General features: G+C 43.7%; 1 protein-coding gene across 3 annotated transcripts in view; it reads right to left on the reverse strand.

The window, feature by feature from the left end:
• The window catches only part of SPTBN2 (spectrin beta, non-erythrocytic 2), a 935599-nt gene that overhangs the window by 176530 nt on the left and 739075 nt on the right, over window positions 1–19994 (reverse strand). For all 3 annotated transcript variants that reach the window (XM_085625501.1, XM_085625502.1, XM_085625503.1), the window contains one exon: window positions 14612–14836. In XM_085625501.1, the coding sequence (XP_085481627.1) occupies window positions 14612–14836 (225 nt within the window). The remainder of the gene's footprint in view (window positions 1–14611; window positions 14837–19994) is intronic.

A 19994-nucleotide genomic window follows, 5' to 3' on the forward strand; every position in this document is an offset into this window, starting at 1 on the left:
TCAATATAATGGCGGAATTTCCTTGCCGGATCTTCGGGCATATTACTGGGCTGCTCATTTAATAGTTGTGAATGAATGGGTTCACGCTGAGAGAGACCACCCTACGTATGCCCTAGAGCGCACGCAGTTCATTAAAAACCCGTACACACATTACATATATGGGGGAGAGGGGAGGCAAAACTCCTTACAGCGACACGGCTCGTCCTGGCGGCATGGAAGCAATCGGAAAGACAGATGAAATGGGGCGGCCGGGTCACTAGGGAGACCCTGCTATGGGTGAGTAATCGCCTGCCGGTAATTAAGAAGCTGCGTGGTTTTAGGAAATGGGATCTGCTGGACATCTCACAACTTAAAGACATATTGTATCGCAAAGAGTCACTTTTGCACGTCGTCAGACCGAATACGACATGAACACCACCCAATACTACAAATACTTACAGTTGACACATGCCTGGCTGGCGCAGGGCTTAGACACGGACGACATCCCCGAATATGCACCCTTAGAGGGAAGACTCTTGATGGGGGAAATAGCGGAAAAAGCGGTCTCTTGGACGTATAGAACAATAATAAACAACAAGCCAGATAACCTGTTGAAATTACAAACAAAATGGGAATTAGAGCTGGGGGAGATGGACGATTTGGATTGGGAAATGGCATTGATGCATCCTCGAGAAGTAGCCATCCGATCGCGCCTCAGGCGGATTCAGTATAAATATTTGCATAGGGCATACTACGACAGGATGCGCTTGCACCGTATAGGGAGGGCAGAGACGTCTGCATGTCTGCGATGTCTAGTGTTGGAGGGTACATTTTATCATACGGTGTAGGAGTGTTCTAAGATTCAAAGGCACTTGACGATTCTGCTGGGAGAGATGGAAAATGTACTGGGGGAAATGATTCCACTTAATCCCTCGTTTGTTTTGCTGGGAATCTCCACGGATATTGACCGTCCCTAAAACTAAGTTGGTCTTGCTGCAGCTAGGGTTGGTGGTCGCGAAACGAGACATAGCTAGGGCGTGGGGGGCCGCGGCAGTCCCATCTCTTGTTGAATGGAGAGAGCATGGACTTGTATATGCTAGGAGAGAAGACAACCTATAAAGCACGGGGCTGCCCTAAAACGTTTTGGAAAATATGGAAGCCTTGGCTTACACACTATGGACTTTCGCTCTCAGATTCACAGTGATCTTATATGGTTGGAATGAATGGATGAGGCCCACAGTAATGATTTGGTGCACACTGATATTGCTTATTTCTCCTTTACTGCTGAATGGACACGCAACTGCTGTCCACCTGCGCATGTTTACGTATTATGCGAAAACCACTGTTATTGTCTTGCAATCAGAAAAAATGTTAATAAACTTATTTAAAAAAAACAAAAGAATGCTATGTCCGGGGTGGCGCCGTCAAGGAGGTCCCAGAATTCGGTGGCGTGTTTGTGTAGGGATCGGACGTTGAGGAGGATACACTGCAGGGTCTTCGGTTCGGTTGTGTTCTTGCGGGTGGGTTGCGCCCGGTCCGAGGTCTTGGCGGTGCTGAAGGTGTGCCGGCAGCAGTGACAGTTGAAGGGTCCGTGGGTGTCGGCTGGTGATGCTAGCTTGCAGTTGTTGTTGTGGCCTGGGTTGAGAGCGCGGAGTGCCGCTGGGTCGTAGCATTGGCGGTGCAGAGATCCAGGGTTCCTGGCGCTGGTCGCGGTCGGGCGCAGACGGGCTTGCCTTTGGCGCGCCCTCGCAAACAAATGATGGACGGAATGTTAAATAAATCATAGACTCACCCCTAGTCAAGAGATCTGGGTTAAATCCATCGTTCTTTTGCTCACCATGCCACCCCAGTTTAGACCCAGCCATATGCAAATCAGTCTTGACCCTGTGCCTCATAGGAACAGTCCAGACTGAACTGCCAAGCCAGGTCCTCCCTGGATCGGAAACAAACATCCTGGGACCGGTGTCTGGGTATTACCCTTCATTAGCCAGGCTAGCTTGAATCTAGTGGCACAGTGAGCAAGAGACACACATCTGGGCATACCCATCCCACTTAGGGTGAAAAGTGCTATGCGAACAAATGATGGACGGTCCTAGGATGCTTGTTTCCAGTCCAGGGAGGACCTGGCCTGGCAGGTCTGGCTGGACTCTTCCTATTGGGCGCCGAGTCAAGACTGATTTGCATATGGCTGGGTCTAAACTGAAATGGCATGGTGCGTAAAAAACCGATGGATTTAGGACCTGTACTGGGAGGGAGGGGGGAGAAATTTCACTGACAACGTAGTAGAGGTCGAAATTATCATGATGAATGGTCCAAGTGATCATATGAAATAGAGGTATGAGGGATTGGTGCAGCTACAGAACAGATTAGGGAATGGCCAGATTTGGTGGAGATATGGAGGACACAACATTCAAACAACAGACTACACAATTTACTCACCTGCCCACCAAACATATGGAAAGCTTGACCATTGCCTCGTTGGAAGTAGCCTAATCTCACAAACCATCTAAACTACAATAGGTAGCTTTATCAGACCATGTTCTTACTACGATCAAGCTCACGACACACAGAGCAAAAAAGACAGGGAACCAATTGGTGACTCATTTTATTTCTTCTCCACCAATTTTATGAAAGAAAATGAGAGGGAATCAGTGGTGATAAAGACACGTTAGAATATGTTCAAAGTGTTTTTGCAAGGTATATTTATATAGGTGTGCTCTTGCCTTCAAGCACGTGTCAACATAAGAGAAAAACTTAAGCACAAACTGGCCATCCTAGACACAGAACACAGACGCCCAGGACGTGGTGCGAAATTCTGGGGCTTCACTCTCAGATGCATGAGCTAAAAATGAATAAGACAGAATATGAACTTTTCAAAAATAGGCACAAATGATAAGCTTCAAGCAACAAAGCAGGCAAGCCTCTGGCTGCTGACTTAGAGCAAAAATGTTCAGTGAGAGAGTGAAGGGAATACAGAGACAGGGAAAACCTCTGTAGAAGACTAAGACCTTGCACAGGACATCTATGAAAGGAAACTGTATGAGGTGAAAGTGGCAGAAGAGGCTAAGGCCCAATCCCATATAAATGCAAAGCAGAGATAAAAAGTGACATCAAGACGTGCAGAGGCTCTCAAGGAACTGACCGATATAGAGGTGATCAATGACAGCATACACAGAATTAAGGTAGGTAGAAGAGAGGTGCCAGATGACTACACAGCCTTAGTTTATACAACGTTATGTAAATCACTGACCCCAATTCTAATGACTAATTCAGAGGAAAGTGCAATGTGTCCGACTCTGTGCTGAACGCCTCAGTCTTAGTCATTCCAAAACCAGATAAGAACGTATCTCAATATGGATCATATAGACCAAGCTCTCTCCTGAATCTCAAAGGTAAACTGTTCAACAACATTTTGGCATCTAGTCTGAACACCATGATTCTAGATTTGGTATTACCCGGACAAATCTGGCATCACCCTAGGCCGCCAGTTTAGAGACAATATGACTGTGCAGATCATAGAATACCAACACACAATAAAAAAAATGTTTTAAAAGGCTTGCTCCTTGACAGGGTCAACTGGACATACATGAATTGCCTAGTGCATTCCCTAGGCTTCCATCCACAATTTCAATACTGGCTGTCTACCAGACAGGAGGGCACAGATAAAAGTGATGGCGTCAAATGCCAGATCCATAAAAGTGGCACAATTTAAAGCCACACTTTATCCCCACTCTTATTCATCCTTAGAAGTTGAACTTTTTCAAAGTTCAAAAATACTTTATTCGGATATAGCCATATCCATAAAAGCACAGTAAATATAACAATTTAAAATACACAAGTACATATTCACAGTAAGAATTAATTAGCAATAGGTATAAATACACAATTTTTAAACTCATGTGAACAAAAATTGACTCAGGGGTCGGACATCATATTGCGGGCTCGCACAGCAATTCTCATGAAAGTGCCGACGCGGAAGGTCAGCTCTTCATCTGTCAAGGTAAGTAACCTCCTGTGAGCATCTACCAGGCTAATTGGTATAGTTTTTTAAAAACGGGATTAAAAGCCACTTAGTGTATTTTATGTAGTACCTGCAAAAGAACAAAAAAATTTAGAATAGTTTGGCCACTCTGTCCATCGCACGGGCAGGGTTGGGAATATAGATTTGCGTGGTAACAGGGGAAAGCACAGCAAAATCTTTACAGTACCTGCCCTTAGACGGGCGAGGAGACTCCTCTCCCAGTGACTCAAGGGCAGGGTAAGGTAGCTGGCCAGGGGATATACAGTATGTTCAGTAATCATAAGATTAACGACAGAAGGTTTCTTAGATTCCCTCTCCTTCCTTTCTATGCTATAAAGTGTATAGGGTGCATCCCTGAGGACATTTTTATGTATGGTCTCAGCTATGCTCGGGTTTAAAAAGAGGTTTCCTAAATTAACGCTGCTTAGGCTCCTGTTACTATGGACAACCACGGAATATTCTGCCCTTTCTCGCATCCAATGCAGTCACCTATGATCTCTCTCGTGAGTTTTGCTGCTGGGTTTTTCCATATGGAAAGCCAAAAGAGGGCAGGGCGGGCCCTTAAATAGTCCTCTATATAATTTAAATTGAGTTCTTTATGACAGATATACTGAGCTGTGGAGATTGTTCCACCTAATAATTTCCTGAAAAATCTGTCTTTTTCTAGTTGGATACAGTGACTTTTGGCAATACCCGAGACTTCTGCACCATAAGTGGCTGTTGGTATACACTGGGATTTAAAGATTTTTAAAATAGCTAAGACAGCGCCTGTTCTCTTAGGCCGTGGGAGACTAAGGATGGAGTTAGAGGCCTTTGAGAACTTGCTCCTGCAGTGAACCATATGTTCAGTCCAGGAGCCGTTCGCAGCAAAGACCAAACCAAGGTAAGGAAAAGTGATAGTGCTTTTCAGTTTCTGGCCTTCCACAGATATAAAATTTAGTTGGCGTTTTCACGGCCCGCAAGACATAATAAAATATTTTTTTTAATTAGTGCTTAGGTCCAGGATGGCCATAAAATCAACAAAGCCCTGGACTAAGATGCGTAGGGAGTTGGGAGTGCAGCCCATAAGGACCCCATTGTCGGCATATAGTAACACAGGTACTATTTTGCTGTTAATTTTGGGGACATCATGGGGTAGTGTGATCAATGATATGTGCAGACCATTGATGTATAAGATGAAGAACAGGGGGGCTAAAACGCATCCCTGTCTTACCCCTCTGCTTACTTTAATCGCATCTGTAACTTCACCCCTGCTGCCGATCCTGACCCCGGCATTTAGATCTTTATGTAGGTGCGCTAAAAAGTGCACCAGTGCTTCATCCAAACCCAAGGCCAAAAGGATAGACCAAAGCTTTGACCTATTAACAAGATCAAAAGCAGAGGTCAAATTCATATAGGCCAGGTATATCGGCGTGTCCCGGGCTATAGTATATTTGCCGCTGATTAAGTTAAGGTTTAGGCATTGTTCGTTAGTGCCTACTTTACTCCTAAAACCCAGCTGGCAGTGTTCTAGGGTGTCGCTGCCCTCAGCCCAATCTAGGATCTTATTATATAGAACTCTGCCCAGAATTTTTAGGGTATTGTCTATTAAAGAAATAGGCCTGTAACAGTTGGGCTGGGAGCGATAACCCTTTTTAAAAATCGGTACAATAATACTTGTTGACCATGAGTTGGGTAACGGGGCATGCGTTGAACCTTTTATTAAGGGTGTCCTGATTGAGGTAGACCCCTTGAAGATGATAATGTTTGTAGATGATGTTATGCTTTTCATTGCAGACCTTGTAAACTTCCTGCCTCACATACGTGAGGAACTAGAGCACTACAGCGCAGTTTCTGGTTCTAAAGTCAACATTACGAATTCGGAAGCTTTAGTCCTCTGCACACCAATGGATCAGTTGCAGTCTCTCTGTGTACTATTCACTATACAGCGGAATTCTAATGCAGTTTCCTACTTGGGAATCGTATTGCTCCTCCAGAGTACAAATCAAGGCTACTACTTACTGCAATCCACAAAGAGCTACACTAGCACATAGTATGAGTCTCCTGGATAGGCAGGACTGCTGCAGTGATATTACAATTTCAAATACTGTAACTGTTTCGAATCATACCACTACCAATACTACACACCCTTCAAAAATTTCAAGCCAACTCTTAATATCCTCTGGCGCTAAAGTAAATCAAGATTATCATCTAGAATTTCTATACCGCTTGATTTCCTAAGGAAGACTTCCCCGTCCCAAATTTAGTCAGATACTTTCAAGCATTTCAAATTTGCTTCTTGACAGAATTGTTGTTTATTGCTCCTGATAGAATGGGGTAAAACAGAAACTAATATGCAATAGAGCTTTTTAGACAATACCATTGCAGGAATATCCATGTGGAATGTTCCTTGGATCAAGGGAAAACACAGGAGTTGGTGACTGTCCAAATCACCAATGACCAAAGTGACACTTCAAATATAAGGCAAACTGGGAAAGAACAAGGTATTCACATCATACCCATCCCAATGAACCCTATTTACAGTACTCCCAGCTGAACACCCAGCCGGGAATGGGACAACTTATGTAAGGGGAAAGGAAATGGCTAGTGATGGGATTCTTCTTCAGGGAGAGGTGATAGCCAGTCTTTAGAAGAACTTAAAAAAGAATTTGTCTTAAAAGAAACTGAGCAGGTTTGGCATTGGCCACTATACCAGGACTGTGGTGAAGGAAGCACTAAGTGAATGCACAACATTCGATAAGTGCTTAAAGGGGTAGATCTTACACAACTAGACTCCAATTTATTAAAAGTGATACTCTTGTTCTGACAACCACCCAAACAGCTATGTCCGACAACATAGGAGAAAGACTGGGTAAACACATATCCGACAATTAGGGAGGTAAAGCCTTTGACAGATGCAGTGTGACAATAAGAAACACGAAACGAAGAGAGCATGCACAAGTTCCTTACATACGACTATTAGACACATAAGAGATTATACCAGTGGGACAAAACAACATTGTCTTTCTGTTGGAGGGGCTGTGAAGTAATAAACTTGCCGCTACACCTGATCTGAAGTTGGCCAAAATTAGGAAAATATTGGAGAGAGTACTACCAGCAAGTAGAAAATAATATCAGACATTGAAACAAATGTGGGTCCTTTGACACAGATTGGTATTAATTCTGCATAGTATGTAACACCAAATAGTTGCAAAAGCAATCCATTACTGAATTTTTGAAAATGAGAATATTTAGATTGAAATAAGTGAGGCTTTAGGCCGACTCATGTTTTCAAGCCGCACATTTTAAATGCATTTGTGTTCCAACACTTGACAAACTAATTTTCCCCCTCCCTGCGCACTGCGGAGCTTCAGTTTTGTCCTTCATTGTTTATTCAATACACAATTAAGTTAGATCTATGGTCCTGTTCATACTGTAACAGTTATATAAAGCAAGGTTTTGTATTCATGATGTTTCAGGACAGGATGGATTTTACAGTTGCATAGAAATTGAAAGCGAGAGTCCATACTTCCTCGGCCGCACAGAAGATGCAGTATATTTTGTAAATGTGGTATTATTTTCTGTGGAAGGCATAGTACAGCATATACATAGGATTTAGGCCAAATATCAATATTATCATGTGATGTGTTTTCTATTTATCTATTGGTTGTAACTTTCTCTGTCAGACTACAATGACTGAACAGTTTCTCTACCTAAAACCTATAAATGCTCAACAATATGGGGACAAGTCAGATTTCTTTCTCAATTCCCTTTAAGGCAGACTTTATGTCAAGCCTTTATCACACTAAACTTCGATAAGTTTAACAATTCCTCTCTCCTGATTTACTGAACAGTCCTTATGACAAATGTTCCTTGATTTCTATTTGCTCGTGATAGACAGTATTTGGTGCTGGCTATTATTTGGATTAAAGCTTAGTTTCCGCTGCTATTTTACAATTATTTGCATTTTGATATGATTTAATTAACCAATGCATTTTGCTTTGTACATCGATTCTTAATTTTAATAAACCTATATGGTTTGTACTTTGAATCTTGCCTTGTGTGGATTTTCCTGGGTGGATTTCTTTGTCCTCCGAGAAAATGTTATTTTAATTGTAAGGGTCTCTTCTGGAATAGACTCACACATAGCCGCGATCCATCATTCAGCCCTTTAAAATACTATATAATGCCGATATTACATAGAACTAACATACCAGCAATTCCGAAAAGTATTGTGAGTGATTACAACAAAGATGACAGAACCACCTATTTCAGGACACCAGAAAAGGGGCAAACTTCTCTCTGCATCATACAGTCAATTGCTGCCTTGCCTTGTACTTACTCCGAAACAGGGATATGGAGGTGAATGGCAAACATGGACACAATTTACTTCCACCTATGTGGTTTTTATCCAGAGACCTGGGTATTATCTTTGACTTCTCACTGAATCCAGCTGTCAAGGCCTGCTGCAGACACCTTTTTAACATCAACGTTAAATCAAAAAGGGGGACAGAGGAGCTGGTTATTTAAAGAAGTCCTACTCCTGTGCTCCTCCAAGTACTCATGTAAATCACAGTAAGGAGTCTGTTCCTCTATTGGGCAGGTTGCTAACTGACTAGTGTTTAAGTTGCTGGGAGATCTGAATTTCTAATCGTAATGCCCTCAAACACCTGTTAGGGCGTCATGCTTCATCATAGGGCGCTCCTCGTCAGACCGGCGCTGCAATGTCTGACGGGCCTGGTGGCTTCTTTGGCGGAGTTCTTCTGATCTGAGGACGCCATATGTGGTGGGTGCATGTGTCCTAAAAAGAAAAGACCAATAGCGTGTGCAAAGTGACTAGGTGACTTTAAAATAGGCACCGGACCCACGAACGTTTTAATAAAAAAATGGGACCAGGACTAAGTAAAAACAGTGGGGCTACCAGGAGGGCCTAAGCTACCAGGGTAGCTTTTATGTGTACGTGGTCAACATGCGTCTCCCTAACGTCTGGATATGGATATCAAGACGTCTGGGAGACGCGCAGGTGAGCCGGCAGTGCCCGTGCCTTCACTTCAGTGGTTCCGCCAGTGGTCGGGTCCCTCCCCTACATCTATGAAGTAATACCCCATCTCATTCGAGGTGGAGACGCACCACTGGTTCCTTAAACGGGATCAGACATACCTCATTCGGACATCCCCACCTTACGGGGAGTCCCTCCCCCGGTCCTCATCTTCTGTGGACCTTATTGGTTTTTGTTTATTTTGGTCCTGATAAAGTGCTGCTTGACCTTTGGGCTCCAATGGCATGAAACATGTTGCCCACGTACACATAAAACCTACCCTGGTACCATAGGACCTCCTGGCAGCCCCACTGTTTTTACTTAGTCCTGGTCCCATTTTTTAATTAAAACGTTTGTGGGTCCGGGGCCTATTTTAAAGTCACCTAGTCGCTTTGCACGCACTATTGGTCTTTTCTTTTTAGCCCACATGCACCCACCACATACGCCGTCCTCAGATCAGAAGAACTGATAGGTGACTCCTCCTTTGGATGATAGTGCGCATGGGCATAGGCTCCATCTTCAGATTGTTTTTCGCCAGCAGGGAAATGATGGAGTTTTGTGAGAAACAGAAAAGATGCCCATGTATGCTGTATCTAAATAAGATAATACTGGAACAGATAAAGGTAGCCGGGTAGGTGGGGAGGTGGGTGGGCGTGTGTGGATCTGCAGCTCCACATGCCAAGAACAGATGCATACTGGTAAGTAGCATTTTCCGTTCGAGGCATTTGAACTGCAGATCACACACTAAGCAGAGATTGTATAGCAGTACCCTTCCTTAGCGGCGACCACCAGTATCTGTTGCAGTAGTTTGAAATAATATTTTGAGTACAGCCTGGGCCACACTAGATTGCTGTTTTGTTTGCACATCTACACAATAGTGCTTTGTGAATGTGTGCGGTGTAGACCATGTAGCTGCTTTGCAAATGTCATGTAAGGGAATGTTCCCTAAGAATGCCATTGAAGCTCCTATCTTTCGGATAGAGTGGGCTTTAGGGGGAACTGACAATGTTCGTTTTGCTTTGTGATAGCAAATCTGTATGCATTTAACAATCCACCTTGCTATTCCAGATTTTGATATGGGGTTGCCTTTATGTGGTGGTGAGAAGGATACGAAAAGCTGTTTTGTCTTGCAAAAAGGTTTTGTTCTCTCAGTGTAATAAAGCAGTGCTCTTTTGACATCGAGTGTGGAGAGCTCTTTCTGCGACTGTTTGTGGTTGCGAGAAGAACACTGGCAACTCTACAGACTGATTGAGGTGGAAGGGAGAAATAACTTTAGGGAGGAATTTAGGATTAGTTTGGAGAACAACCTTATTATGATGTATTTGTAAGAAAGGTTCCTGAATGGTTAGTGCTTGGAGCTCACCAACTCTTCTAAGAGAAGTGATGGCCACTAGAAAAGGAACCTTCCATGTTAAAAACTGTAGCTCACATTTATATAAAAAAAATTGTAAATTGATACTTGTATAGCGCACTACTTACCCGCAAGGGTCTCAAGGCGCTTGTACGAATACCGCTGTGGAACCCATCCTGGCTTTCCCTGTGAGGCGTCCACTCCTGGGCACCCCCAAGGTGGAGGCCAGGCATCCTTAGCATTGTGGGGGCCTTTGTGGAGATTAAGCAAGCTATTGCCCAGAGTTGCAGAGTGGGACTCCATGATTGGAATAGGCACCGAGGCGAGAATTATCAGGTCCGTGGAATTTTTGAGCCAAAGACCCGCCAAGGCGGGGAATTGAACCCTGGTCCCGGGCTAGACCTCTGCATCAGGGTCTGCCGCTCTAATCATTGAGCCACACTTCTCCACTTGTAGAGGTTCAAATGGAGGACCCATTAGTCTTGTGAGAACTATGTTTAAATTCCACACAGGTGAGGGTGGTACTCTGGGAGGAATTATTCTTTTGAGTCCTTCCATAAATGTTTTGATAGCAGGTACTCTGAAAAGTGACAAGTGTTGCCTATTTTGTAAATAGGCCGCTATGGCAGCGCGGTGCAACCTAATAGATGTATAAGCCAAGTTACACCTTTGGAGATGTAGTAGGTAACCTATGATGTGTTGGATAGACACATCTAGAGGATTGATGATGTTGTTATGACAATATATAACAAATCTTTTCCACTTGGCTGCATAGCAGGCCCTAGTGGTGGGACGTCTAGCCTCCTTAATAACGTTCATACACTCAGGGAGAAGGTTAAGGTAACCAAATTCTAAGACCTCAGGAGCCAGATCGCAAGGTTGAGCTGAGCTGGGTCCGGGTGTCTGATCTCTCCACGGTTCTGGGTTAAGAGGCATGGGGAGAGGTGCAGTTTTTGGTGCGGAACCACAGAGAGTTCTAGTAATGTGGTGTACCACAGTTGTCTGGCCCAAGTTGGAGCAACTAGAATGAGAGTCAGTTAGTGTTGCAGTAGCTTTCGCACCACCAATGGAATGAGTGGGAGAGGCGGAAAAGCGTACGCAAATCTGCCTGACCAATTCATCCATATCGCATTGCCTTTGGACAATGGGTGTGGGAATCTGGCGGCGAAGCTTTGGCATTTGGCGTTTTCATGTGTGGCGAAGAGGTCTACGTGTGGTTGGCCCCATATTTGAAAAAACGGTTGAAGAACTTGTGGCTGAAGTTCCCACTTGTGAATCTGTTGCGTTTGACGGCTTAACAGGTCGGCTATGTTGTTTTGGACTCCCGGGAAATGTTGGACTGGGAGAAAAATGTTCTGCGGTACAGCCCATCACCATATGCTTTGTGCTAGATGAGAGAGCTGTAGAGAATGTGTCCCACCTTCTTTCTTTATGCAATACATGGCTTTTATGTTGTCCGTGCGGACCATGACAGCCTTGCCTGATAATTGCTTTTGGAATGCCTTTAGGGCTAGAAATATGGCTAGTAACTCCAGGTGGTTGATGTTGAGTAATTTCTGTTGAGGAGTCCACCTGCCCTGCATGGTGTGATGTAAAAGATGAGCTCCCCAGCCGGAGAGCGATGCGTCTGCTGTCAGGACAATTTGTGGAACTGGCTCTAGGAACGGTCGCCCTTTGGAAAGGTTTTTGGTGTTCCACCACTGCAGAGAGCAGTGAGTGCGACCGTCTACCAACACCAGCTCTATTAACTGACCTTGAGCCTGGTTCCATTGGCGTGCTAGGCACTCTTGGAGGACGCATCTGGAGTCTTGCGTGAGGCACTATGAATATGCAAGAGGCCATCATCCCAATGAGTTGCATGAACACTCGAGCTGGAAGAGCGTTGAGGCTGAAATTTGGTTATGAGGGCTTGCATGCTTGCTATCCCGGCTGGACTGGGAAATGCGAGCGCTTTTGAGGTGTCTATTGTGGCCCCTAGGTACTGTTGTATGTGGGACAGTTGTAGATGAGACTTTGCGTGGTTTACTGTGAACCCCAAGTCGTGGAGTAGTTGAATAGTGGCGTGAATGTGGTGTACACACGGACTGTATGAGCTGGCTTTTATGAGCCAGTCGTCTAGATTTGGGAAGACGTGAATGTGCTGTCTTCTTAGATGAGCTGCCACTCCTGCCAGGCACTTGGTGAATACCAGGGGTGCTGTGGTGACTCCGAAAGGGAGTACTTTGAATTGGTAGTGTTGACCGTCCACAACGAACCTGAGATATTTCCTGTGTGATGTGTGAATGGGAATGTGGAAGTAGGCGTCTTTGAGATCTAGAGTGGCAAGGAAGTCACTTTGTGAAAGAAGAGGAAGGACCTGCTGAAGTGTGACCATGTGAAAATGGTCTGACTGTATGTAGAGGTTTAGGGATCTGAGGTCCAGAATAGGTCTCAGAGACATGTCCTTTTTTGGTATGAGAAAATACAGAGAGTAAACTCATGTGTTTTGTTGGTGCAGGGGAGCTGGTTCTATTGCACTCTTTTGTAGGAGGGAGATGACTTCCTGCTTGAGCAGTGATAAATGTTCTAACGACATTGGGCGCTGTTTGGGTGGTATGTTTGGGGGGGTAGAGGTGAGTTCTATACAGAAGCCCGATTGAATGATTTGTCTCACCCACCTGCCTGTGGTGATGTTGGTCCAAATAGGCAGGAAGTGTTGTAATCCTTCCCCGACTGGAGTGGAATGGGCCGGGGTGAACTGTGGGAAGTCATTGGGTCGGGTGGAGGCAGAGCGGTGTTGTTGGTCTTGCCTCTACATTTGTTATTGTTGCCTCTGTAGCCTCCTCTCTTGTAACCTCTGGTGAATGTAGACAGGGTGGGAGTCTTATAAGAGGTGGAGGGGTTGTCAGAGGAGTAGCCTCTGGAGGTGCTCTTGTAAGAGGGACGACGAAAGGAACGTCTGGGAGCTTGCGATTGCAAGGCTCCCATTGATTTAGCTGTGTCCGTGTCCTCCATCTTTTCAAGGGATGAATCTACATTAGGGCCAAATAAGTGTTCCTGATCGAATGGTTGGTTTAAGATGGAACTTTGTACTGCAGGTTTGAAACCTGAAATGCGTAGACAGGCATGTCTACGCAGGAGAACACTTGTGTTGACAGCTCTGGAGGCGGTATCTGCCACATCCAGCACGCAACGAATGGAGGTGTTGGTGATGAGTTTCCCCTCTTGTATAAGGTGATTGGCTTTGTCATTATATTTGTCCGGGAGGTGCTGCAATAGGGTTTCAAGTTGGTGGTAATGTGCCCTATCGTACCTAGCTAACAGTGCTTGAGTGTTGGCGATACGCCATATGTTAGCTGCCTGTGAAGCGGTTCTTTTGCCAGAGGTGTCTAAGAGTATGGACTCTTTATCGAGGGGGGGTGCGGGGGGGAGGGAGCGTCCCCTGATATTTGAGAGTTTACTTACGACCCGCTGCCCAGGAGGGACGTCCTCGATGTCAGAGTCATCAGCTTTGGGGGCGCTGACGGGGCCTTTTTCGATTCGCTCCTGTTCAGGTACATCGATGCCCTCCTGGAAGATGTCATCTGGAATGGGCGCCGACAAACGAGCCATTGTTCTCCTGGCTCGACGATCTCGAATGGTCTTCTTCGAGCGGAAAGAGGCACAAGCTGCAGAGTCTCTGTTCTCGTGCTCCGGAGACAAGCAGAGGTTGCACACCTCATGCAGATCGGTGTGGGGAAATTTCGACCCACATTGAGGACATTTCTTGAATGGCGTCCTTTCCATGAGCCAGATACCAAGGCCCAGGTAGACCCGAAGACGTTCGTCGGAATCGAGGACTTCGATGTTGAAGAGATGTGTGACGACTAGGGATTGCGATCGAAAACAATAACGGAGAAGGGTGAAGGAATGCGCATCTAGAATGGAATCGGTGACGGTCCCGAGCTGGAGCGCGTGAAAAACATCCGAGCCCGATGGCGGGAAAAAACAATCTCAAGATGGAGTTGATGCCCATGCACACTATCATCCAAAGGAGGAGTCACCTATCTTGTGACTTCCAAAGACTTTTCCAAGACTAAAACAAGTGCAAACATCCTGGCTCAACACCAGATGGCGATCTATGCTTAGTGTGTGATCTGCAGCTCATTTGCCTAGAACATGTATTATAATACATTAATAAATAATAATAAAATAAACTCAGAAAACATATGTCTGCTGCCTGTTTCAGCAGAGGGAAGAGAAGGGAAAAAAGCCCCATACTCACAATCTCATCTTCCAGGTCACGGTTAAACTGATGCCCTTCCTTTGAGGACAGCAATAGCCGGCGTCTCTCGTTAAGTGGCCCTCGCAAGTGCGCAAATTTATCCTCCACTCGTAGGTGCTTGCAGTCCACCTCAACTGAGTTGGCATCCTCTTGGCTGAGAGCCAGGGCCTGTGTCTTGATGGCATCTACTTCCTTTTCCCGTATATCCATCTGGTTCTCCAGAGTCTGTGGACAAAACAGAAATGTCAGTGTTTGTATAACCCCATGCAGACCATCACTTATTTTTTTACTAAGTTGTGCCATTTCGTTTCTACTGGTGTGATCAGTTATATGGCAGATTCTGGTATGGACACAATGAACCTATCACCACCACTTCAATATTACTTAGGAAATGATTACAGGAAACCACACAGCAAACTGGTTAGTTTGCTAATGCCATTTGTCTTCCTTTCACTGAAAATAGACTTTAAGAAGCATTTGATGCCACCTATTGTCGTGTAGTTCCTATATATCCCATACAGAATCTGCCAGTTCGGATGACATGAACTGTGGATTTGGTGGCAGACTGGTTCTGAGCACCCCCACCGAGAATGTTAACCTGTTTGCATTAGCTAGTTCACAGTGCCACTATTATCTCCTCCTATCGGGGACAGAATAGTTTTGGGCAACCTTAGAACATGACAACCCTGATCCCTCAGGATCATGGAAACAATATATTACCTTTCGCTCAGTCACTCGTGCTCACCTATTCGGTCTCAGAGTTACACAGAAGAAACAGTTGGGCGTGTTACAATAAGAATTTATTGCACAGTTGTTCTCCTAGTGTAAAATAGATGTGCTGCAACAACTGTTAGACAGTGGCAGATTATGATTGGCAGTACAGTGAAAATCCATCTTGCAGTAATCATGAATACATACATGAATATAAAATGCATAATAAAAGTGTGTGTATGCCTACAATGCCTATCTAGATGAACCTATGTGTACCTAGCATGTTGATGGAGCAAGGTTTCGTATAAAAAGAAACTTGCTTGTATGCAATCCTCTCGAATAACCTGTAACATTATAACCAACCTGTTTGTAAGTACTAATTTTGCATCACATTTTACATATTATATCTAGGGGAAGCTTTTTTATGTGCTTCAATAATGAATAATCTGAGTGTCCTAAAAATGGCCGCCAAAAACGCGGGAAAACTTCTGCGCATGCGTCAACTACATCTACATGGTATAACAACGTAAGAGGGTTTCGTTGGGTTCAAGGAAGAATGGCGCTCAAGCGTGTGCAATATGAGTTTCACTGACGTTGAATAAGTGCGGTGCTGACAGGGCAGGGGTAACAAACCCAAAGCAATAGCCCCTGCAACTGAATGGGTCAAGACCCACACAAAAGAACAGTAACTGAGGTCCTGTGCACACGTTTTAGGATAATGATCTCGATAAGTCTTAGTAAGAGATTGAATCAAGCTCAAATGTTATAAGACTCTGAAATAATGAAGGTCGACATCAGTAGTATCACAGCAAGGTATTCTTTATGTATGTTATTACCGACCAATACAGAATGTAAAACAAAGCAGCCGACACGTGTTTCGTCACACCGTGTTAAGATAGGACTATTCAGGGCTGGTGTTGAAAGGCAAGTATGCAAAACGGAGTCGGTTCGTGGCATGGTAAGGCCAAGGGTGCGATAAGGGAGTTAGGGACTCCCAGCGAGGAGTAGAAGGGCGGTAAGCCCCAGCCACATGGGTTACAGTGGCTTCAAGGAATCTAGTGTACGTAGGATCTCGGGTGCGGGATCCACCGATTATCCAGAATGCGGGGAGCAGGTATGACGTCTTCTGTCGCTTGGGGGAAATTTTTGCAGCTGCGCAATATCCTTTATTATGGCTGCTCGAAACCCTCGCACTAATGCACATGCTGTGCTGAAACTAACCTATGCAAGTTTTACTAAACCATTAATGCAAACGATTTATTAAGTAAATGGGGTTAGAGTAGAAGTAAGTGGTATACAGTGAATTCATTTAATTTTGTATTCTAACATGTTCTTCTCTGACTTTATTAATAGCTCATATTTGGGCCTTGGAGGGTGACCACGTCTCTGTTTCCTTGTGGCAACTACGCATGCGCAACATCTGCTTGTCCTGAGACCAATGACATCATTGAATGGCTGCCAAACCATAAGCCTAGCAAGGACATGGGAAGAACAACTTCTGACCCTACGAGAGGAAGAAGATGAAACATTGTAGTACAGATTTATCGATCTACATATGAAATGCTTGTGAGAATAAAGCTGGTGGGTATTAAAATTAAGGGGCGGGGAGCTAAACAATAGAACTAAAAAAAGTTATTGAAGTGGTATAACAGAGGTAAGTTCTAGATAGACACACACTTGTCCCACTTGATGCCGATGCTATGCTGAGATGCTGCCAGATTTTGCTGCAAATTGATTGAAGAATCCAACACTAGGGAAAGATCGCGTAACAACCGAGGAGGCACGTCTAGGAAGGGGTCCGGACAAACCCTAGCCGGAGATAGTAGCACCAGAGAGGGGTGTAACGATGGCGATACACTAGAAGAGGTCACCTTCCCGGACTTGAACCTGTCCTGAATCCTTGACACTCTAATGTCTAGGTCCTCACACCATTCTAGGTAAATATAGTTCTGTGGGGTTGTGCTTCTTATATTCTCTCTGTTCTTTCTCTCCTCAGGTACTGTCATCATATGAGATTAATTAATGTGAATTGAATTATAAACCAATTGAAACTACTTTTCCTGTTGGAGAATCTTAATGTGTTTACGTGTATTTGATTTGACTCACAAAACTATTAATTCAGATAAACCTTTAAAACTCCTACTGAGTCTGTGGTTCTTTGAATAAAAGTTGAATGTATTGTTATTACTATTATCGTTTCCTCCCTATTCTAATCTACTACTAGATCTTTCGAACATACATTTCTTCAGGAGACAGGAATGGTAAAAATACTGGTGTAAAAGTTTCCTAGGGTAAAATCAAAATTGATGATCAGCAGCTATGTGCTAGCTCATTGAGTGTATGAATGTATATTGGCTCAACTGAGTGTTGTGTGTATGTATGTCTGTATAGAGCTGGTAATTTCCGCTGCATCAGTTTTTCCTGGTAGCAGAGGCATGGTTAGTATAGTTAGTTAGGTGAGGATTGTATTTGGAATTATTGATTTATGTTTTAACCAAAACCGGTTATGTATTGTTTTATGTTGTCTGGAAATTCCCGGGAATATTGAATAGCGGGTGGTAAATGGAAGCCACACTGCAGTGAGGTTATTGGTCTGGATCGAGAAAGTGCTGAAAGTTATGCAGCACTAGAAGCACTACATTAGGGAATAATTTCTTGAATGATAGTGAGAGTAAGTGATAGCGAAGAGTTCGCTGGTGAAATGTTGGTATTATATCACCTAGAAAGGGTAATACTGAAGGAGTAGCAGGTACTCTGATGCTTGTATGAAGAGTTTTACTCTTAGTGTGTGAAGAGTAAGCGGAACGGTTTTACTCGCAGTGAAAGAAATCTTATTATTCTTTGAATTAGTGGGTCAGACACAATAGCGAATGTTTATATGTTGTTAATTAATGAAATTGTGTGAAAATTTGTGAAAAAAAAATACGTTTTCTAATTACCTTTTAAAGGAGGGGTCAGTTGCGGGTGCTGCACTGACGTCACCAACAGCCGCGCTGGGATTGGTTGGAACAGCGGGCGTGTAGTTGATGCAAAATTGTAAAGGAGGGGTCAGTAGTAAGGAGTGATACGGACGTCACAGAAAAGTCACGCAAGCATTGGCTGAGCGAGCGAACAGAGTAGAAGTTGATCAATATTCAGACTAGAAAAAACGCGTTGGGATTGGAGAATTTTAGAATTAAAGCAAGCGTCTGATTGGTCACCAAATAGAAATCCCAAGAATAATAATAGACAGTGGAGATTGCATGTATGATCCTACATTAACAGGGACTCGTCCAGATAGAAGATTTATAGGGTTTGCTTACGAACAATACCTTAACTCGCACAAGCACGCAATGTATGGAGAAAAAAGAAAAATGTCATTTATGCAAAAAGTTAAGAATCATTTCAAAAAGGACAAACCCATTAAGAGTAGAGATGGGATTCTCATTCCTCCTCCTAATACGCCTGCATCATACGTGATGGTGGAAAGAGGCTATCATACCTGTGTATGGTTAGAAAATTGGGAAGAATACACAAAAGATGATGGAATATTAGCATTTCCTGAGTACGGAAGTTTTAATGGAAGAATATTGTACAATTTAAGAACACGAATAAATAAATTAGAACCCAGACCTAGATTGACCCAGTATGAGGCTTTAGAAGAATGGGAAATGGAAGCCTTTGAACGTGATAGACCACGAAGTAACAGGACCTTAAGCAAATATTAGCAGAAATTTCTCTGAGAGACTAGAGATAGTCAAATGAAACAATGGAGACAGGCCATGGTGGCAGAAGGTTTATATCCTGTGTTAACATCAGAAGAGCAGATGGGAGGTAAATGTACAGAGAAAACCAAGCACTTAACAACGATAGATAGCGGAGAAGCAGAAGAAGGGTATTTAGAAGACGTATTGATGAAAAGTCCTCCACCTTATAATGAAGGATTTGATAAAATGACCCCTAGTGCTCCAATGGTAAGAACACCTTTGGTTCCACAAATGGTACATGACACAGCAAACAGGGTACTTCAAGAAAAAGAAAAGGAAGCAATAAATAAGAATAGAGACGAATTGATCCAGAAAATAACTGAATACACATCCTGATGCAGTAACCATAGGTCCGGTAGTCCCATTGTATGGTGAAAAGTCAAACTGTTCTAAAGTTCCTGTAATGCCTACCCCAAGCATAGACCCTAGAAAAGAAAAGCTAATAATAGATGATCAAGCAAGTGAATGTGAATCAGTAATATCATTAATGGATTTGCCCATAAGAGAGCCAATAATAGAAACCCCGAAGACACAATAGTAACCCCAGAAGATATAGAGAGATGGTCTCAAGAAACAGAAAAATCAAAGTCACAGCCAAAAGTATTAAATATTTTCAAATTAAGAATAGAATTGGAAGAAATGGTTGCTGGAAATGTGGGTCTAGACAGATTGAACACATACAGTGAGGAAGAATTACTGTTTATTTGTAGAAGCATTACACGAAATACAAAGCATCAGAAATGGGAATTGACATAGGGAAGTCAAAGGTGTTGCAGAAACCATATAGAGCAGAATTTTCTGATGAAGATTTGGAAAACATGAATCTGCCTGGAAGAAAATTACAGATCAGGGAGTTGTTATCTCTGCTACAAAAATGGGGAGATCTTGAAAGATGGAAAGTTAGGTGGGCAAAGAAAAATGAAGAG

This window comes from Triturus cristatus, chromosome 9, assembly GCF_964204655.1.
Source record: "Triturus cristatus chromosome 9, aTriCri1.1, whole genome shotgun sequence".
In the NCBI taxonomy this organism is placed as follows: Eukaryota; Metazoa; Chordata; class Amphibia; order Caudata; family Salamandridae; genus Triturus; species Triturus cristatus.